The sequence below is a fragment of the Monodon monoceros genome, unplaced genomic scaffold (assembly GCF_005190385.1).
Source record: "Monodon monoceros isolate NGI ecotype Baffin Bay Population unplaced genomic scaffold, NGI_Narwhal_1 Super_Scaffold_18, whole genome shotgun sequence".
Taxonomy (NCBI): Eukaryota; Metazoa; Chordata; class Mammalia; order Artiodactyla; family Monodontidae; genus Monodon; species Monodon monoceros.
The window spans coordinates 164,937,554-164,960,379 of NW_021703774.1; the positions used below are offsets into that span (position 1 = coordinate 164,937,554).

A 22,826-nucleotide genomic window follows, 5' to 3' on the forward strand; every position below is an offset into this window, starting at 1 on the left:
TGGGTTTATCTCTGGGCTTTCTATCCTGTTCCATTGATCTATATTTCTGTTTTTGTGCCAGTACATTACTGTCTTGATTACTGTAGCTTTGTAGTGTAGTCTGAAGTCAGGGAGCCTGATTCCTCCAGCTCCGTTTTTCATTCTCAAGATTGCTTTGGCTATTCGGGGTCTTTTGTGTTTCCATACAAATTGTGAAATTTTTTGTTGTGGTTCTGTGAAAAATGCCAGTGGTAGTTTGATAGGGATTGCATTGAATCTGTAGATTGCTTTGGGTAGTAGAGTCATTTTCACAATGTTGATTCTTCCAATCCAAGAACATGGTATATTTCTCCATCTGTTTGTATCATCTTTAATTTCTCTCATCAGTGTCTTAAAACTTTCTGCATACAGGTCTTTTGTCTCCTTAGGTAGGTTTATTCCTAGATATTTTATTGTTTTTGTTGCAGTGGTAAATGGGAGTGTTTTCTTAATTTCACTTTCATATTTTTCATCACTAGTGTATAAGAATGCCAGAGATTTCTGTGCATTAATTTTGTATCCTGCTACTTTACCAAATTCATTGATTAGCTCTAGTAGTTTTCTGGTAGCATCTTTAGGATTCTCTATGTGTGGTATCATGTCATTTGCAAACAGTGACAGCTTTACTTCTTTTCTGATTTGGATTCCTTTTATTTCTTTTTCTTCTCTGATTGCTGTGGCTAAAACTTCCAAAACTATGTTGAATAAGAGTGGTGAGAGTGGGCAACCTTGTCTTGTTCCTGATCTTAGTGGGAATGGTTTCAGTTTTTCACCATTGAGGACGATGTTGGCTGTGGGTTTGTCGTATATGGCTTTTATTATGTTGAGGAAAGTTCCCTCTGTGCCGACTTTCTGCAGGGTTTTTATCATAAATGGGTGTTGAATTTTGTCGAAAGCTTTCTCTGCATCTATTGAGATGATCACATGGTTTTTCTCCTTCAGTTTGTTAATATGATGTATCACGTTGATTGATTTGCGTGTTTTGAAGAATCCTTGCATTCCTGGAATAAACCCCACTTGATCATGGTGTATGATCCATTTAATACGTTGTTGGATTCTGTTTGCTAGTATTTTGTTGAGGATTTTTGCATCTGTGTTCATCAGTGTTATTGGCCTGTAGTTTTCTTTCTTTGTGACATCTTTGTCTGGTTTTGGTATCAGGGTGATGGTGGCCTCGTAGAATGAGTTGGGGAGTGTTCCTCCCTCTGCTATATTTTGGAAGAGTTTGAGAAGGATAGGTGTTAGGTCTTCTCTAAGTGTTTGATAGAATTCGCCTGTGAAGCCATCTGGTCCTGGGCTTTTGTTTGTTGGAAGATTTTTAATCAGAGTTTCAGTTTCACTGCTTGTGATTGATCTGTTCATATTTTCTATTTCTTCCTGGTTCAGTCTCGGCAGGTTGTGCATTTCTAAGAATTTGTCCATTTCTTCCAGGTTGTCCATTTTATTGGCATAGAGTTGCTTGTAGTAATCTCTCATGATCCTTTGTATTTCTGCAGTGTCAATTGTTACTTCTCGTTTTTCATTTCTAATTCTATTGATTTTTTTTTTTTTTTTTTTTTTTTTTGCGGTACGCGGGCCTCTCACCACTGTGGCTCCTTCCGTGGCGGAGTACAGGCTCCGGACGTGCAGGCCCAGCGACCATGGCTCATGGGCCCAGCTGCTCCGTGGCATGTGGTATCCTCCTGGACCGGGGAACGAACCCGCGTCCCCTGCATGGGCAGGCGGACTCTCAACCACTGCGCCACCAGGGAAGCCCCTAATTCTATTGATTTGAGTCTTCTCCCTTTTTTCTTGATGAGTCTGGCTAATGGTTTATCAATTTTGTTTGTCTTCTCAAAGAACCAGCTTTTAGTTTTATTGATCTTTGCTATCGTTTCCTTCATTTCTTTTTCATTTATTTCTGATCTGATCTTTCTGATTTCTTTCCTTCTGCTCACTTTGGGTTTTTTTGTTCTTCTTTCTCTAATTGCTTTAGGTGCAAGGTTACGTTGTTTATTTGAGATGTTTCCTGTTTCTTAAGGTAGGATTGTATTGCTATAAACTTCCCCCTTAGAAGTGCTTTTGCTGCATCCCATAGGTTTTGGATCGTCGTGTGTTCATTGTCATTTGTCTCTAGGTATTTTTTGATTAACTCTTTGATTTCTTTAGTGATCTCTTGGTTATTTAGTAACGTATTGTTTAGCCTCCATGTGTTTGTGTTTTTTACCTTTTTTTCCCTGTAATTCATTTCTAATTTCGTAGTGTTGTGGTCAGAAAATATGATTTCAGTTTTCTTAAATTTACTGAGGCTTGATTTGTGACCCCAAGATGTGATCTATCCTGGAGAATGTTCCATGTGCACTTGAGAAGAAAGTGTAATCTGCTGTTTTTGGATGGAATGTCCTATAAATGTCAATTAAATCTATCTGGGCTATTGTGTCATTTAAAGCTTCTGTTTATTTACTTTCATTTTAGATGATTTGTCCATTGGTGTAAGTGAGGTGTTAAAGTCCCCCAGTATTATTGTGTTTTCTGTCGATTTCCTTTTTTATAGCTGTTAGCAGTTGCCTTATGTATTGAGCTGCTCCTGTGTCGGGTGCATATATATTTATTATTGTTTTATCTTCTTCTTGGATTGATCCCTTGATCATTATGTAGTGTCCTTTGTCGTCTCTTGCAACATTCTTTATTTTACAGTCTATTTTATCTGATAGGAGTATTGCTACTCCAGCTTTCTTTTGATTTCCATTTGCATGGAATATCTCTTTCCATCCCCTCACTTTCAGTCTGTATGTGTCTCTTGGTCTGAAGTGGGTCTCTTGTAGACAGCATATATATGGGTCTTGTTTTTGTATCCATTCAGCAAGCCTGTGTCTTTTGGTTGGAGCATTTAATCCATTCACTTTTAAGGTCATTATGGATATGTATATTCCTGTTACCATTTTCTTAATTGTTTTGGGTTAGTTTTTTGTAGGTCCTTTTCTTCTCTTGTGTTTCCCACTTAGAGAAGTTCCTTTAGCATTTGTTGTGGAGCTGGTTTGGTGGTGCTGAATTCTCTTAGCTTTTGCTTGTCTGTAAAGCTTTTGATTTCTCCATCGAATCTGAATGAGATCCTTGCCAGGTAGAGTAATCTTGGTTGTAGTTTCTTCCCTTTCATCACTTTAAGTATATCATGCCACTCCCTTCTGGCTTGTAGAGTTTCTGTTGAGAAATCAAATGTTAACCTTATGGGAGTTCCCTTGTATGTAATTTGTCATTTTTCCCTTGCTGCTTTCGATAATTTTTCTTTTTCTTTAATTTTTGCCAATTTGATTACTATGTGTCTTGGCATGTTTCTCCTTGGGTTTATCCTGCCTGGGACTCTCTGCGCTTCCTGGACTTGGGTGGCTATTTCCTTTCCCATGTTAGGGAAGTTTTCAACTATAATCTCTTCAAATATTTTCTCAGGTCCTTTATCTCTCTCTTCTCCTTCTGGGACCCCTATAATGCGAATGTTGTTGCATTTAATGTTGTTCCAGAGCTCTCTTAGGCTGTCTTCATTTCTTTTCATTCCTTCTTTTTTATTCCATGGCAGTGAATTCCACCATATTCTGTCTTCTAGGTCACTTATCCATTCTTCCTGCCTCAGTTGTTCTGCTACTGATTCCTTCTGGTGTAGTTTTCGTTTCAGTTATTGTATTGTTCATCTCTGTCCTTTAATTCTTCTAGGTCTTTGTTAAACGTTTCTTGCATCTTCTCGATCTTTGCCTCCATTCTTTTTCTGAGGTTCTGGATCATCTTCACTGTCATTATTCTGAATTCTTTTTCTGGAAGGTTGCCTATCTCCATTTTATTGAGCTGTTTTTCTGGGGTTTTATCTTGTTCCTTCATCTGGTACATAGCCCTCTGCCTTTTCATCTTGTCTATCTTTCTGTGAATGTGGGTTTTTTCCACAGGCTGCAGGATTGTAGTCTTTGCTTCTGCTGTCTATCCTCTGGTGTATGAGGCTGTCTAAGAGGCTTGTGTAAGTTTCCTGTTGGGAGGGACTGGTGTTTGGTAGAGCTGTCTGTTGCTCTGGTGGGCAGAGCTCAGTAAAACTTTAATCCGCTGACTGTTGAGGGTGGGGCTGGGTTCCCTCCCTGTTGGTTGTTTGGCCTGAGGCAACCCAACACTGGAGCTTACCTGGACTCTTTGGTGGGGCTAATGACAGACTCTGAGAGGGATCACTCCAAGGAGTACTTCCCAGAACTTCTGCTGCCAGTGTCCTTGTCCCCACGGTGAGCCATAGCCACCCCCCGCCTCTGCAGGAGACTGTCCCAACACTAGCAGGTAGGTCTGGTTCAGTCTCCCCTGGGGTCACTGCTCCTTCCCCTGGGTCCCGATGCACACGCTACTTTGTGTGTGCCCTCCAAGAGTGGAGTCTCTGTTTCCCCCAGTCCTGTCGAAGTCCTGCAGTCAAATCCCACTAGGCTTCAAAGTCTGATTCTCTAGGAATTCCTCCTCCTGTTGCTGGACCCCCAGGTTGGGAAGCCTGACATGGGGCTCAGAATCTTCACTCCAGTGGGTGGACTTCTGTGGTATAAGTGTTCTCCAGTCTGTGAGTCACCCACCCAGCAGTTATGGGATTTGATTTTACCGTGATTGCGCGCCTCCTACTGTCTCATTGTGGCTTCTCCTTTGTGTTTGGATGTGGAGTATCTTTTTTGGTGAGTTCCAGTGTCTTCCTGTCGATGATTGTCCAGCAGCTAGTTGTGATTCTGGCGTTCTCACAAGAGGGAGTGAGAGGGGCTTCCCTGGTGGCGCAGTGGTTGAGAGTCCGCCTGCCGGTGCAGGGGAGATGGGTTCGCGCCCCGGTCCGGGAGGATCCCACATGCCGCAGAGCGGCTGTGCCCTTGAGCCATGGCCGCTGAGCCTGTGCGTCCGGAGCCTGTTCTCCACAACGGGAGAGGCTACAACAGTGAGAGGCCCTTGTACCGCCAAAAAAAACCACAAAAAAACAAAAAAGAGGGAATGAGAGCACGTCCTTCTACTCCGCCATCTTGGTTCCTCTCTCCTGGAATAAGCACGTACTGGTTTTTTGATTGGGTCCCTTATGTTCCTTAGTCTCTGTTTACTTTTTTTTGTTTTGCGGCACGCAGGCCTCTCACTGTTGTGGCCTTTCCCGTTGCATAGCACAGGCTCCGGATGTGCAGGCTCAGCGACCATGACTCATGGGCCCAGCTGCTCCGCGGCATGTGGGATCCTCCCAGACTGGGGCCTGAACCCGTATCCCCTGCATCAGCAGGTGGACTCTCAAACACTGCGCCACCAGGGAAGCCCTGTTTACTTTATTATTATTATTATTTTGATTTTCTTCTTGAACTTGATAATTTCAAAGGTTTTGTCCTCAAGGTCACCAGTTTGTTTTTCTGCCTCTTTGAATCTGCTGTTGAACCTTTCAAGTAAATTTTTAAAATTCAGTTACTATATTTTTCTACTCCAGAAATTGTTTGCTTGTTTTTACAATTTCTATTTCTTTGTTGATATTCTCATTTTCTTTATATATTGTTTTTCTAATTTCCTTTAGGTTTCCATGTTTTCCTGTAGTTTATTGAGCATATTCAAGACAGTTGTTTTAAAGTCTTTGTCAGGTAACTCCAAAGGCTGTGTCTCTTTGAGGTCAGTTTCTAGAGATATATGGTGTTCCTTTGAATGTGCCATGTTTCCCTATTTATTTATATGCCTTGTAATCTTCTGTTGATAATTGAGCAGTTGAAAAAACAGCCATACCTTCCAGTATTTGAAAACTGGCTTCTTGCAGGGGAAGACCATCAGCCATCATTTTCTGTGCATACATCTTCCCCGGGCTTGTGTGTTTGGTTTCCCCCCAATTCTACTGTATATGTGGCTCCTTTTAAATGTTGTTATTGCTCAGTCTTACCCTGGCTTCTTCTCAAGGCCTTAAATGTTCTGTTGTGTTCTCCTGCCTGTAGTCTCTTGCCCCAGGTGCCTGCAGGTCTGAAGCCTTCCTGCAGCTCGCATGTAGTTCAGCAGGTGCCACTCCTTTCAGGGACCCAATCTTATATCCAAGCTATTTCACTCTTCCCATCATTGGTCTGAGTCAGGTGAGACAGAAACCAACCCCTCAGTCCCCAGACAAGCCAGAATGTTACAAACAAGTTCAGCCTTTTTCTTTCTGTTCTGAAGGAGGAAGTGGGAATTGGATGTCTTCCTCCAGATTGTGCCATGCCAGGTAGGGGTTGGGGCAAGGACAGGCAAAAACACCACTACATTTCCTGTTCTTTTGAATGTGGTTATGTAGAGCGCAGGAAGACAGTTTTTGAAAGATTGAAGGTTCCTGGAAGCAGTGCGGATGGAAATTATTTTAGGTTCACAGTAAACCACATTAATGTGGAAATTTGGGAGAGTGAAAACAAACTGTCGCTCAGCCATCAGGAATGGAAAGTTTTGTTTTGAGGAAAAACTTAACGATAGGGAAACAAAGTGAATGTTTAATATTTTAATAGCAATAAGTAAAGGAAGATCCCTTTCAGCTCTAGTATTAATCTAGGTCAGTGTTCTCAAAACTTTTAGATTCAGGGCTTCTTTGTACTCTTAAAAAAAAATGTTTGGGGTTCTCAATATTTTGTCTTATATTTGTTAATATTTACTGTATTAGAAATTAAAACTGAGGAATTTAAAAATATTGTTTTAAAATAAATTTAAACCTATTTTTGTAAACCTGATAATACATTTTTTTGAAAAAATATTTTCTGAAACAAAAAAAATTGATGAGAATTGTATTATTCAGAGCTTTGCAAATCTTTTACTATCTGGCTTAATAGAAGTTAGCTGGAATCTTATATCTGCTTCTGCACTCGACCTGTTACAGTGTTATTTCAGTTGAAGTATATGAGGAAAATACAGTCTTACACAGGGATGTAACTGGGAAAGGGAGGCGTATTTTATACAGCCTCTTCAGGAAGTTGTGGTTATTCTTTGATACTATACCAAACTTAAAAAGTGGTAGTTTCTTAAATGTTAGTTGCAGTATGGAATCTGAATCCATGTTAGTGAACTTTTGGTACTCTGTTACATTAAAATCTATTGGTCTGTCTTGCACTTGAATTACTTATATACTTTGTATATCATCGTGCGTGGGTCATTTGTAAAATACTGCTTGACTGAGTTATGTGGATCTTTCACGTACTGTTTTATTATACAGTATAAAAAAATCACATTCTTATCTGGAAAGTCTACATGTTGGGAATATGCCAAGCTCATGGCGATAGTTACACATTTTCTAAAAGTTGAATTTTCATTTGAAAGCTTGAATTTTATCATTGGTAACAAATACTTTCAATTTTCCTCAATACAATAAGTTCACTTTGTTCATTTTCAGTAAAATGTCTGCCGTGTATCAAGGTCTGCATAAGCATAGTTTGTCTCTTATTTATTCTTTCAAGTAAAATGGTGTTACATGGAGAAAGCACCTAGTTCAGCTTGTAACTTAAACGGTCTTATAAATGCTTTTTCTTGATATAACCTGCTAACCCCAATATACTGCAGAAGTGTTTCAGTTGTTTTCTCTCATTTGGTCACACAGTATATTAAAAAGACATGTTCTAAAGCTTCCTTACTTCGTGATGTCATTTTTATGACATCTCTATATGATCAAATTACAGAGATGGAGAATAGGTTAGTGGTTCCTAAAGGTTAGGTGAAGGTAGAAAAGAGGAAGGAAAGAAGGTGCCTATGGCTTTTATAGGGTAGTGCAAAGGATCTCCGTGAAGAACCTTTTCTGTATTGTGACTGTAGCAGTGGTGACAGGAACCTATAAATGTGATAAAATTGCCCAGAACTAAATATACACGAAAATGTGTGTGCACGTAGAACTGGAGAAATCTGAATAAGGTTGCTGGATCATACCAATGTCATTTTTCAAGGTTTGGTATTGTACTATACTTACATAAGATTTTACCATTAAGGAAAACTAGATGAAGAGCATATAGAAACTCTTTGTATTATGTTTTAAACGCCACGTGACTCTATAATTATCTCAGAATAAAAATTAATGATTTTTACTGTCACATAAATGACATACTTAAGTACTCGCTCTTTTTTTTGTGTGTGTGAGCACATGGTGAGAGTGTAGGAGTGAGGAATACAAGGACTGCCACTGGTTTGATTTTTACTAAGGCACCAGTAGTTTTACCCTTCTTGTTTTTCTGTCATTAGTGCAAATGTCAACACAACAACATCTTGGCATTAATATTGTGAGACTGTTTTCTCTCCCAGGCCTTCTCATCACTAGGGCCCTGCAGTCCACATTCTGAGAATCAGTGCCATAAAGTTTTAGTTAGCTGAGGAAAACAAGTACATTTGGCGCTCTGTATCTGCGGGTTCTGAACCTGCGCATATGGAGGGCTTGCTGTACTAAAACTGTTTTATATGAGACTTGAGCATCTGTGGGTTTTGGTATCCATGAGGGTCTTGGAATCAAGCCCTGGAGGGGATAGCAAGGGACAATTGTAATATGCTTAAGACTGCATGTCCAGTTCAGTGTTATGTCTCTGCTTCTCTCTCCAGCGTTTTATCGTGGACTCTTGCTTATAGTATGTTACTGTACTTCTGTAAAATTAGAGTTACATTTGTAAAGATGTAAAAGGTAGACATGAGAAGAGTAAAATTTTGGAATTAACAGCTTTCTGCATCTGTGCTGTATAGTATGGTAGCAACTAGCCATATCTGGTTATTTAAATTTAAATTCTAAGTGATTAAAATGTGTATAAATAAAATTTAAATTGAGCCAGTGGTTGTACAGTTTCAGTTTTGCAAGGTGAAAAAGTTCATTACAGAAATTTTTATTTACACTGGTTGTGTAGCTCTCAGGAAGACAACTGTAAGAGGTTGAAGGTGCTTCGAAGCATTGTGGATGCCAGTATGGTCAAAGTGCTGGTCTAGACTTTAAGGTATTATCTTTACTTCTCTGGCCAGATTTAGATGTCAAACATTTATTTGATAGAAGAGTTTCTCACTATTTATATCCTCTAATAGCTAGTTAATAAGAATGAAGGAACACATTTACGCATATATATGCATATACACATATAGTTATAAAGAAAAATATTAAAATTGAGAACTTTTATAAATTTATGGTAATAGTCTATTTAAAAAAAATATTTGGTGTATCCATAGGTACTGTTTTTATTTAGATTTTAAAAGTAGGGCTTCCCCGGTGGCGCAGTGGTTAAGAATCCGCCTGCCAATGCAGGGGACAGGGGTTCGAGCCCTGGTCCGGGAAGATCCCACATGCCGCGGACCAGCTAAGCCCGTGCGCCACAACTACTTAACCTGCGCTCTAGAGCCCACGAGCGACAACTACTGAAGCCCGCACGCCTAGAGCCCGTCCGTGCTCCGCAGCAAGAGAAGCCACCGCAATGAGAAGCCCGCGCACTTCAACAAAGAGTAGCCCCTGCTCGCTTCAACTAGAGAAAGCCTGCACGCAGCAACAAAGACCCAACACAGCCAAAAATAAATAAATAAAATTAATTTATTAAAAAAAAAAAGTAATTCCCTGCTCTAAGATGACAGAAATAGATTTGCCTCTGGTACCTTTAAAGTGTCATGTTTTACATTCCAACATTTTTAATCAATCTGGAATTTTTTGGTATCATGAGTTGAGCATATATATCCTCCTTCCCCCTAGATGATTATCTAGTCATCCCAACACAATTTATTAAGTAATTTTGGTATTTCTCTAGTGACTTGAGATACTACCAACATTTTATACATATATGTGCTTATTTCAGCATTCTCTCTCAATACCATTCTTTCCATGTCATTAAATGCTCCTCTGTATCTTTTTTTAATGAGTACAAAGGATTATACTGTATGGCTGAGTAAATATACGTACATCTGTTATCTGTCTCTTCATTGATTAAATTGTGGATTTCTGGAAGCTTAAAACACCAGTAAACATGTATTATTGGCCTCATTTAGGCACATAGCCCACAGCATAGTGTCTTTGTGTTACATTTCCATAAATATTGTTGATTTAGTTTCCATTGTGATTTATGAGACGATATTTCAGTTGTTTTCCAGAAATATTTAAAACTTCGCAAAATACAGACCTACTGGATTTTCTGGTTTGCTTTACTATTTTCTATCACATGAAGGGAAGGGAAGCTATCACAGAGTTTATCTTCAGTGAGTTTTTCTTATAAAAGTAATCAATTCTTATGAAAAAGGAAAAATACATATAGGCATACCACGGCAATATTGTGGATTTGGTTCCAGAACACTACAATAAAGCGAATATTGCAGTGATGCAATTCATACAAATTTTTTGGTTTCCCAGTGCATATAAAAGTTATGTTAACACTATACTATAGTGCATAAAGTGTGCAATAGCATTATGTCTAAGAAAATCAGTGTACGTACCTTAATTAAAAAACACAGTGGACCCTTGAACAACTTGGGAGATTGGTTCCAGGGCCCACCACACATACCAAAATCCATGGATGTTTAAGTCCCATAGCTGGCACTTTGTATCCCTGGTTCCACGTCTGCAGATTCAACCAACCACAGATTGTGTAGTACTGTAGTGTTTATTTATTTCTCCTAGTTTTACTGAGGTGTAATTGACAAACAGTGCTGTATCAGTAGGGTGTACAGCATAATGATTTGTTGTACATACATCATGAAGCACTGTAGTATTTACTGAAAAATATACGCATGTAACTGGACCCACACAGATCAAACCCCTGTTTTTTGAGGGTCAACTTGTACTTTATTGTGAAAAATGCTAACCATCATCTGAGCCTTCAGCAAGTCATAATCTCTTTGCTGCTGGAGGGTCTCGCCTCGATGTTGACGCTGCTGACTGACCAGGGTGGTGGCTGCTGAAGGCTGGGGTGCCCGTGGCAATGTCTTAAAATAAAATAATATTGAAGTCTGCCACATCAACTGACTCTTCTTTTCACGAACGACTTCCCTGTAGCAAGCGAGGCTGTTTGATAGCATTTTACCCACAGCAGAACGTCTTTCAAAACTGAAGTCAGGGCTTCCCTGGTGGCACCGTGGATAAGAATCTGCCTGCCAGTGCAGGGGACACGGGCTCAATCCCTGGTCCGGGAAGATCCCACATGCCGCGGAGCAACTAAGCCCGCGCGCCACAACTACTGAGCCTGCGCTCTAGGGTCTGCGAGCCACAACTACTGAGCCCACGTGCCACAACTACTGAGCCTGCCCTCTAGAGTCTGTGTGCCACAACTACTGAGCCTGTGCTCTACAGTCTGCGAGCCACAACTACTGAAGCCTGCATGCCTAGAGCCCGTGCTCCACAACAAGAGAAGCCACTGCAATGAGACACCCGTGCACCGCAATGAAGAGTAGCCCCTGCTCACTACAGCTAGAGAAAGCCCACGTGCAGCAGTGAAGACCCAACACAGCCAAAAATAAATAAATAAAATAAGAATTAAAAAAACAAAACCCAAAAAACTGAAGTCAGTCCCCTCAAAACCTGCCACTGCTTTATCAGCTAAATTTATGTAATATTCCGAATCCTCTGTTGTCATTTCAGTAGTCTTCACAGATCTTCACCAGGATTAGAGTCCATCTCAAGAAACCCTTTCTTTGCTCATCCGTAAGAAGCAACTCCTCATCTGTCACAGAGTTTTATTATGAGATTGCAGCAATTCAGTCACATCTTCAGGCTCCACTTCTAATTCTAGTTCTCTTACTGTTTCTACCACATCTACAGTGACTCCTCCGTTGAAGTCTGGAACCCCGCGGGGGGTTGGAATCAACTTCTTCCAAACTCCTGTTACTGTTGACATGTTGAGCTCTTCTCATGAATCACGAGTGTTCTTCATGACATCCAGAATGGTGAATCCTTTCCAGAAGGTTTTCAATTTACTTTGCCCAGATCCATCAGAGGAACCACTATCTATGGCAGCTAAATAGTCTGACGAAACGTATTCATTAAATAATAAGACCTGAAAGTTGAAATTACTCCTTGATTCATGGGCTGCAGAATGGATGTTGTGAGAGCAGGCAGGAAAGCATCATTAATCTCGTACATCTCCTTCGGAGCCCTTGGGTGACCAGGTGCACTGTCAACGAGCTGTAATATTTTGAAAGGCATCATTTTTTCTGAGCAGTAGGTCTCAACAGTGGGCTTAAAATATTCAGTAAACCATGCTGTCAACAGATGTGTTGTCATCCAGGCTTTGTTGTTCCACGTATAGAACGCAGGCAGACTAGATTTAGCAGAATTCTTAAGGGCCCTAGGATTTTCGGAATGATAAATGAGCACGGACTTCAGCTAAAAGTCACCAGATGCATTAGCCCCTAACAGGAGAGTCAGCCAGTCTTTTGAAGCTTTGAAGCCAGACGTTGACTTCTCCTCTCTAGCTGTGAAAGTCCTAGGTGGCATCTTCTTAAATGGAAGGCTGTGTCATCTACACTGAAAATCTGTAGTTTAGTGTAGCCACCTTCATTCCTTACCTTAGTTAGATATTATGGGTAACTTGCTGCAGCTTCAACATCAGCACTTGTGGCTTCACCTTGGATTTGTATGTTATGGAGACATACAAATACAAGCCTCTTTCCTAAAACCTCATGAACCAACCACCTCTGCTAGCGTTAAACTTTTCCTCCTGCAAATTCTTCACTTCTCTCAGCCTTCAGAACCAAAGAGAGTTAGGACCTTGCTCTCTAGGTTAGGTTTTGGCTTAAAGGAATGTTGTTGCCGGTTTGATCTTCTAACCAGACCACTAAAGTTTTCTCCATATCAGCAATAAGGCTGTTTTGTTTTCTTATCATTCGTGTGTCCGCTGAAATAGCAGTTTTAATTTCGTTCAAGAAGTAACTTTTCCTTTGCATACATAACTTGGCTAACTGGCGCAAGAGGCCTATCTTTCTGCCCATCTCAGCTTTCGACATGCTTTCCTCACTAAGCTTAATCATTTCTAGTTTTTGATTTAAAGTCAGAGACATGGGACTCTTCTTTCACTTGAACACTTGGAGGCCAACTCAGGGTTATTAATTGGCCTAATTTCAATACTGTTGTGTCTCAGGGAATAGGGAGGGCCGAGGAGAGTGAGAGAGATGGGGAACAGCTTGTCAGTGGAGCAGTCAGAATACACACAGCATTTATGGATTAAGTTCACTGACTTATATGGGTGCAGTTCATGGTGCCCCAAAACAATTATAATAGTAACCTTAAAGATCACTGATCACAGGTCACCATAGCAAATATAATAATAATAATGAAAACGTTTAAAATATTGCGAGAATTACCAAAATGTGACACAGAGACATGAAGTGAGCAAGTGTTACTGGGAAAATAGAGTTGATAATCATGCTTATATAGCACAGGGAACTATATTCAATACCTTGTAATAACCTTATAATGGAAAAGAATCTGAACAAGAATATATGTAGATACATATAACTGAATCCATTTGCTGTACACCTGAAACTAATACAACATTGTAAATCAACTATACTTAAAAAAACAGACATGCTTGATGCAGGGTTCCTGCAAACCTTCAATTTGTAAAAATCAAAGTATCTGTGAAGTACAGTAACGCACAGCACAGTAAAATGAGGTGCGCCCTTAATACAGAGTGTATAAAATAAAACCTGCAAGTTGTATCCTATATCCCCCTTTCAATTCTATTTCTGCGAAGTAGCAATTTTAAGTTTGCTATATGTCTTCCCAAGACATCTTTGAGTATACTGTTAGCATATATCAAAAAACACTACACAAATAGGATTTTTATTCTTACTAATTCTGTGATTTGCTTATGTCACTTAATATTGTAGATACCTTTCCATGACAGTGTATGTAGATTTACCTCATTCTTTCTTAGCTCAGAGATTACACTACATTCTCTCTTTGACTGAATATAGCTTACTTTAACCTCTCTCTTATAAATGGAGACATTTATAAGACATTTATAAGCACTCTGTATTCAGAGTGCTTCTTTATTTTTTGCTATTATGAATTTATCTTTAGGGTCAATTTCTTGAAATGGAATTGTGGAATAAAAGGATAAGCTTATTTAAAATTTGCTAAGTGTCACCTGATAGCTCTTTGAAAGGCTATGGCTACATAATTTTTAAATCAGATTTATGTGTGCCTGAACACATGTGCACAATATTGAATTTAGTCTTTACGGCAGTATTTATTTAAGGGGAAGTGAGTGTTTTAAGAAATAACCTTTCATCTCCTTGTCATATGTGAAGTGCTTAGAATGGTTTCTGAAACATATTAAGAGCTATCTAAATGCTATAATTATTTTTGTTTGCTTAATTCCCTTCTATTTTGAAAATTGAAAATCTTATTAATTTTTTCACACATCCTTATTTTGAAAACCGTCAGCATCTGGACCTAAGTTGCTGTTAGTGTGTTCTGTGTTGTAATGGGATTCACCCTCAGATTTCTATCTTTAATTGTCACAATCACTGTTTTTTAAATAGTTATTATGGACTTCAAGGTTATGTATGCAGTACAAAGTGTGTTTTGATTGGCTTGTCTTCCGTCACTGGCATTCCGTTAACAGAGAGTCAATTACCACCATTTGCTAGTTTTTGTTGTTACCTGCAGTTAATAAAAAAAGTCACTGACTTAAGAGAGTTCATTGAAACTTGAAAGTAATGATGAAAATGAGAATATGTCTCAACTTGTAAATTTGTACAGTGAACTGGATTGCCATTTAAATATAAAGCATTCATGTATATAGTCTTGGAGAAGTAAATCTTTGTGATAACTTTGAAAGTATTGAAAAGGAAAGTATGAACAAAATCTATTATGACTATCAAAATGACTATCCCTGCTTCTCTATACATTTGATGTTATGAAACATGTTCATAGAATGTTCCCATTCAGGCTTTTGCAGTGTTTTTCAACAAAGTGTAATAGTATATTGAAGAAGTTACTCGAGAATAATTTAATCAATAAACTTGGTTAATCATGTCATTAAATGCAGAGAAGAGAGGAAAAGCATAGAGGCATCTTTCACGGTTGTACTCCCTGCCTCAACAACAGGTACAAGTCAAAATCATTCCTTGAAATTTCTAAAACCATTCACAAAGAATGGACAGATTCTCCGCAAGAAAGCTGTGCCAGGTATTGGCAAAATTTCTTTATCAATGCACCTATTAACATATTGCAAAATGGGAGACTTCCCTGGTGGCACAGTGGCTAAGAATCAGCCTGCCAATGCAGGGGATTCAATCCCTGATCCGGAAAGATTCCCTCATGCTGCAGAGCAGCTAAGCCCGTGCGCCACAACTACTGAGCCTGTGCTCTAGAGCCCACACACCACAACTACTGAAGCCCACGTGCCCTAGGGCCAGCGTGCCACAACTACTGAGCCCACATGCTGCAACTACTGAAGCCCATGCGCCTAGAGCCTGTGCTCTGCAACAAGAGAAGCCACCGCAATGAGAAGCCCGCGCACTGCAGTGAAGAGTAGCCTCCTCTCGCCGCAACTACACAAAGCCCGCGCGCAGTAAGGAAGACCCAAGGCAGCCAAAAATTAAAAAAATAAAATAAAAAATAAAAAGGACCCGAGTCCATTAACAACAACAACAAAAATATACATATATATTGCTAATGCCACAATGGCATACGTTGTGAGAGAGGAATCACATCCATGTGTGGCAGTCATCAGATGTTATGCTTTGCATTCAGGTGAAACTGCTTGTGTACAGAGCATCAGCTCTTTTCATACATACAATTTAAATATGAAAAGTACTTGATTATTTTTTGTTTGTTTAGAAGAGTAATTCCAAGCTAAAGGAAAATAAATTCTTTGTTTTATTAATATTCACTTTGAGAGCAATGATAGAGTTTCAGTATTGATAGAGCACCAGCTATGTGTGGACAGTAAGGGTGGTATTACTGAATGAAAGAACTTGAGCCTGAATGTTAATTCACATACTTCTTTTGCAGTTAGTTGTGTGTTTACTTATATGGCTCTAGTGTTGAAGATATTGGTGAAAAGATTGAATAAGATCAAATATGGCCAGCATGCATGTTTTCAGCGTCTTCTGTGAAAAAAATTGGCTGCTGTTCCTTTCTGTAATACACTGGTTATGAGAGGGCTAAGTTCTTATGTAACTTTTTGAAGTGTAGAAAGAGATTTCTCTGTGTTTTCATAAGGGGTACATCTCAGTTCTGTGTGTATTATCTTGACAGCCAGAAGTTTATGCTTCAGTATAAAGTACAGTATTCCCCCCTTATCTGCAATTTCACTTTCCGAGGTTTCAGTTAACGGCAGTCAACCACAGTCTGAAAATACTACATGGAAACTTCCAGAAATAAATTATTCATAAGTTTTAAATTGCTCACCGTTCTGAGTAGTGTGATGAAATTGCTTCTCATCAGGAGATTTAAGAAAACTTCTAAAAAAGCTGCACTGATTCTGAATTGCTGGATATTGTGATAAAAGTAGAGCTGTAAACAACATTAATAAACACTTTCCTAAACTTTTAAACGCTTTGAATTTGAGTTACTATGCCATATTTACTCACGTTATGATATTGTTCTTGCCATTCTTTGACAGACCCCTTATCCCTCTGGACAGAATGCAGGTCCAACCACGTTGGTATACCCTCAAGCTCCTCAGACAATGAATTCACAACCTCAGACCCGTTCTCCGGTAAGTAAGCAGGAACTTGTTCTAGATAATATTCTCCACCTAAGTTTGTGTTTGTAGTAGCTTAGGTTCTTTTGGCTAATATTTTTACTCGATTTTGGAAAATTTTTACCAAAATAATTTTAAAAATTATTATTACTATTATTATTGGATAGCATTGCATTTTCAGACCTTTCCTATAGGAATAATTTGAATTTATTAAGAACAAGAAGAAATGGAGCTTTTAACCTTCTTTTACTTTTCTGTGTCATTCAAGTTCTGGTTGCATTCAAGTTCACTTCATCTCAGCTCTTAATTTGTTATTTGTACTGTTCAAAATTCAGGAGAAGTGTAAAGCATGATTTTGAAAGTAAATTAAATTTCATTAATTGGACTCTGAAATTCCAGTGTTTTGGGAAGTAAGACTTCTGAATCGTTGTTACTAGATCAGTTCTAACTATTTGACTGTGTGGACATATGCATGACTTACACCAATAGTGTATTTATTTCTTCAGACGCTAAATAAATTGTCATACAAGTGTAAATGCTATCATCCTCTTTGCTCATCTTTTACATGGATTGCAATAAGTATTGCAGAGACTGAGAATTTACTCAAGGTTCATCCTTCTGTTTCACACAAGTGTACAGTGGCTTCAGCTGTCCATTCCTTAGAATGTTGTTTCCTGCCCTGCATGATTAGTTTTTGCTAGAAGGTGCTTCTGTAACATCTCACATTGTCTCTCACACCCCTACTTGTATCTCAGCTCTGTGTTTTCCTCAGAATACAGGGATCTTCTTTTGGTTCTCCACCTTTGCTTTTTCGCCTGTAGTACAGGAATATTTCATTGCATTAGCTCCTGTTCATTTGGTTTTATGCATGAATTTAGGAATATTGAAATATGTGATAGAATTGCTCAAAGAACTAGGAGATCACAGACTTCACCAAAATGTAATCTCTTTCTTATCCTCCTCCTACCTTCCTTTTCCCTATTACCCTCTTTTCCAATACCTGTTCTTAGATCCTGGTTCTTCCCAGGGGGTGGAACCATTCTAAGGAGGTGGGACTTTGGTCCTAGTTGGCCGTTTGCTTGTCTGGGTTTTTTTGTTTGTTTTTTGGGTTTTTTTGCCGAAATGGTCAACAAGATGTCTGATGCAAGTTTTGTTCTGAGAGTGGTTTGGGAATGTGGACACTTGACTACTTGGAATGGGCCTGAGAGCTCACCAGATTAATTTAGATAGGCCCCAGTTCTAATCATTAAACATGGAACGTTGTGGTAAGCTCTTATTGCAAAGGATTCTATGGCCCTTTTTACCCCTTTACCCCTTTTATAATTTTGGGGGAAAAATAAAAGAAAATTAAATTTACATGGTTAGAACTGGCGCAAAACCTGACTGAAGAGCTGCATCTCTAAACCAGTTTTTTTGACAGCCCAGCAGAACAGTGCCAATACATTGCACAGACAACTGGAAGAGGAGGAAGGTTTTGGAACAGACTCCCGTTTACAGGTCCTTGGCTGGAAGAGGCTGGATAAAATACTGCATTGTAAGCAATATAACAAACTGTACTTCTTGCAGGCAGTGGTGCCTCTGGCACTCATTATTTTTGACCACATCCATTTATTGGCTGATGAACACAAATGCACTGATTGCTTCCTCTCTGAAAGTCTAACCTAGCATGGCAGTTTTTGCCAGGCATAGTGGGGAAAAGAATAACAAATTGGGTGGGTCTTCTCTATTGGGAATTAGACAGGAGTAATTTGGGGTTTAGATTCTTCTTTATTTTAAACTTGAAGAGGGATATCCCTTGCAGATGAATTTGATTTTAAAAGATAAATTTCAAGGCTTCTTTTTCCCTCTTTCCATTTTATAATTGAATATCAAGGGGAAAACTGTCTATAGTTGTCAGCCATTTTTCTGTGGTCATAAACTCTTCAGACACTATCCTCTATGCAATTTTTACCATCTGCTCTGCTAGTGACCATTACCACCCCCATTACTAAAAACCACACACATAACATTCCATTACATACCCCAAAACAAGTGCAAGACTAGCAGACCCCACACTACTCTTGCTTGTTGTTTTGGGTCCAGTTTTCTTTGCTTCATTTGTGTTGGTGCTGGGAGGGTGAAGTTGGGTTTGGAATTTGGCAGGATTGCATTTCTTCTGACATCCCAAGTTGCCATAGTCTAGTCTCATCCATCCCACAGCTATCCCAACTGGTGAGGAGAGGTAAGCTGTTGCACTAAGGAAGGGACTCTTCCCATGGCTTTGTAGAGCAGCTAAAGCTTACTCCGTTCTATTTCTGCATTAATGGGCCATTGGCAATTGCACAGTTTAGGCTTCTCTGTTCTTTCCTGGACAGCTGCCTTTGCAATCCAACTGGCTTCAAGTGGCCCCCCTCCCTCCTTGAGGTGATCTTTGTGCCTGTATTTCTACTTGATACTTAGTATCTTAGTTAAATTTATATTGTTGAAAGTCTTGTTTAAAAGTAAAAAAAATAGTGATAAGCTACCTATATGTTCCATTTTCTGGTTGTATTGGAACCCTTTAAACTGTAATTTTTTTTTAAATAGCTTCCAAAATAGTGAAACTATTGAATGCTTAATCGGGAGAGGGGGACAGTTTGGCTTTTGCAGTAACCTGTAACCATTGGTTATTTTTATATTCTGTGGTGCTAAGTGCCAAAGTTATATCAATATATGTTGGCCATGCTCAGTTACCAACTGTGCACAGAAGAGTGAGTGGGTGGGTGGGTGAGTGGGTGGCATTAACGTTGGATCCAAGTTCACAGAAGATTGCTTTCCTTAATATCTACAGTCCTCACCATCTTAAAGACCCCTCTTTAAAAAGAAAAGAAAAAGAAAAAAGAAACAAAAGTTTCTATTTTTAATATGAGCCAGCAGCGACTACAGTTTGTTCTGTTGCTTACAGTTACCCATAGGATTAAGACTATTGTCATTACAAATGAAAAACTCAATAGCCAATGGTGACTAGTGCAAAATAGACTAGGGTACTTTCCCACTAACTTTTTTTTTTTTAATATATGTGTAATTTTATAAGGTACTCCTCTTGCTCATAGAAAATTCTCTTTTGACTGGAACATTCCAAATATATAAAGTTTCAACTTTTATTTTAGAGCCTTAGAAATGGGGCCTTTCTGTGGAACAGTGATAAGACAGGTACTACCGTACTAAGGTTAATTTTTTAACGTGGCCCTTCTCCCATTTCCTTCAAAAGTGTCATGAAGAAACATCTCACTTCTACCCGCCCCCCCACTTTAATACCACCTGGGTGGTATTAACCTATTCTTGAAGCTTGATGTCCATAGTAGAGGTTTGATCTGTGTTCTTTTCATAGTTGGAAAACTGAAAATGTAAGACATCAGTTTCTTTGAAGAGAAAATGTTCTGCAAGAACAGTAGCTGCCATTATCATCATTCTGAAAAACTATTTTACAATGGTTGTTAGCAGATATAATGGCTAGCTAACACACTTTAATCGTACAGGTCATGGAGAGCTCATTAAGTTGTATTGAATAACTTCAAAATATGTTAAGGTACTTTTCATTACTTAAATAATAGGTATACATTTTAGCTTCTAAGGTAAATTCTTGATAGAGCTGTCTTCAGTCATCTCCTACATTGTGGCTTGTGACCCACTGCAATTTCTTGAAAATTTTTTATATTAAGTAATGGCAGTGGAGGAAATAATTCCAAATCTCTTGCATATGCTATTGTGGGTAACTTAAATTCTGAGTATGAGGGTTTGTTTCTTAGTTCATCTTCAGTCTGGATAACCCATTATAATGAGCTAACGGAAGGAAGGCTCAAACAACTGAAGGAAAATATGTATTTTAGCTTATTAAATGTTTTAAGTAAAATCCTTGTAAGGTTTGCATTCAAAACTGCTCACTAAATATTTTCTGTTAACTGTTAAAGAGGGTGGTTAACATTTCAGTAGTTAATGTGTAGGTAGCCAGTACATGACTCTACGGGCCCGAGTAATTCCTCTGTTCTTTTTAGTAAAATCACTTTGGAAGCCCCGTTTTGCTCTGATGAAGAATTATTTGATCTTAGAGATTTTGTATTTAAAATTTGATGGGTGAAAAAGCTTTTTCTTCCATTCTAAGTTAGTGAAAGTAAGAGTTGGAATATGTATTACCTGCTTTCAAGTACTCTATGATTTACCTAAGAAGTTAGGTTTTCTTTGGCTTTTATTCTCAATATCAGATAGCAGTAGGTACATGTATACAGTCTTGTGCTGTTGTTTATAAATAGTAATTGAGAGATTTGACTTCTTTTACTCTTTTTTTCTTCTTGAGCTTATAATAGTACCGCTTTGATTACTAATGTTACAGAATGATGTTCTTTACTACTGTTCGCTTTCATATGCCTGGTATTAAACATTACTAGTTAATTGAATTTAAATATATATAATTATTTATATATTTACATATATTTATATATCATAAATATATATATATTTATATATGCTTATATATTTAGAATAGATAAATTTTAATCTTTAACTCCAAGAAACAAAGGAAGATACTGAAATTTCCATTTCATGTGTGAGATATCCATTTAACTTAAGTAAATTTGAAATCCATCCTATTACATTCTTTATTTTCTGCTGGACATTATAATTACCTCCTGGCTATTTCTTGTAATGTAAAAGCATTTCTCATTCCCTCTAGTTATATCACTTGCATAAGCATAGTTGACTTTTCATATGTTTGTCTTAATATAACCACTTAGTGTTTCAAACTTTCTTTTGCTTTATTTTAGGGTTTAAAAAAATTCCTATCAGAGAAGCACCTTTATGTGCCTAACAGCTTAGCTGTTTCTCTCCCAGCTGATAAATGGCAAACTATTTCTGGTAGAGGTGTTAACCTCTTGACTCTCAGTACCTGTCTGTCACTGTCCTGCAGCAAAGCTTTGACTGTTTGTGTTTTTTTTTTCTTGTGGGTTTTATTTCTTTTGGCATAATGTGTGACATTTTGGTTTTTGTTGTGGTGTTTCTGACTCTTTGTGCCTTTCCTTTTGTGTTTGTTTTCCCTCCTTTTCTCAGTTTGCAGCGGGGCCTCGACCTGCCCATCATCAGGTACTGTACCCTTGCCCCTTCACTATTACCCTTAACTAATAGGTGGGGGCTTTAGTAGTTTCTGACTCTTAGAATGCTGCCATTCCATGGACCCACTCAAACCAGTCTTTTCCGGAGTAGCTTCGGTCTGAGGTAATGCACTTCTTTTTGTATTTCACAGCATTTTGTTATTAACAAACCAATTTCCTTCTGTTTATTACACAGTTTAAAAATAATAGAGTTTTTTTACTTTCCAAAAAATAATTGCTCTGAATTTAGAGGACCTTGAAAATGTTTAGATATATTAAGCCATTACAGATTTTGTGGATACCTGTATTAAGTTTAAATTTAACTGAATGGAATAGGCAACATTCTAAGGGTTTTCTGTTAACATCCTGATGTAACTTGTATTGATGTGTATAAAATAGCATTAGTATTTCTAAAACCACTTAATCTCAGTTACTAACTTAGACCTAATAACAGATTCATTAACAATAATATACATTCATTTGCTGCATAGAATTATCTTTATTCTTAGGATATATAGAAAATAGATACCTTATTTAGTTTTAATATTTTTAGCCTATTTGTTCTTTTAAATGAAGTAATTGTATAAATTAAAATTTCAAAAATGTATATGCAGACACTAGTTTATTTAGCAGGAATATACTAGAAGGGATGGCTTGGGAGAAAGAAAAAGACTTGCAGAGTTTTTTCCCCAAAGTGTTCTGAAACATTTTCTCATTCTGTAGTAGAAAGAGCCTACTAAATTCTAAATCTGATAGACCTGGGTTTATATTACCAGTCTGCTGTGTAACCTACCAGCTGAGTTAAGCAGTTCTTTTTCTGAGCCTCAGTTTCCTCATATGTAAAATGGGGTAAATACCCTTTACATCACAGATAATATATGTAAGTCAGCTACCATAAAATAAGCAGCCAGGAAGGGTTGGCTATTTTTAATATCGTCATGCAACTTGGTATGGTTTGATAAAATGAGAGGAATATTACCAGCGTTTACCTGTGGTATCGTATTTAGAATTCTTATTACTGAGTAAATGGTTATTGTTTAATTGAAGCCTTTCATTATGTAGCAGTGATTTAATACAAAGCTCTACTTCTCAAAATACAGTCTTTCCA

General features: G+C 38.3%; 1 protein-coding gene across 7 annotated transcripts in view; it reads left to right on the forward strand.

Moving 5' to 3' along the window:
• The window catches only part of EIF4G3 (eukaryotic translation initiation factor 4 gamma 3), a 367,450-nt gene that overhangs the window by 169,232 nt on the left and 175,392 nt on the right, over nucleotides 1-22,826 (forward strand). For 4 of the 7 annotated variants that reach the window (XM_029228369.1, XM_029228364.1, XM_029228362.1 and 1 more), the window contains 3 exons: nucleotides 16,536-16,631; nucleotides 18,037-18,150; nucleotides 21,678-21,710. In XM_029228369.1, the coding sequence (XP_029084202.1) occupies nucleotides 16,536-16,631; nucleotides 18,037-18,150; nucleotides 21,678-21,710 (243 nt within the window). The remainder of the gene's footprint in view (nucleotides 1-16,535; nucleotides 16,632-18,036; nucleotides 18,151-21,677; nucleotides 21,711-22,826) is intronic. The other 3 variants (XM_029228366.1, XM_029228367.1, XM_029228365.1) reach the window with 2 other exon arrangements.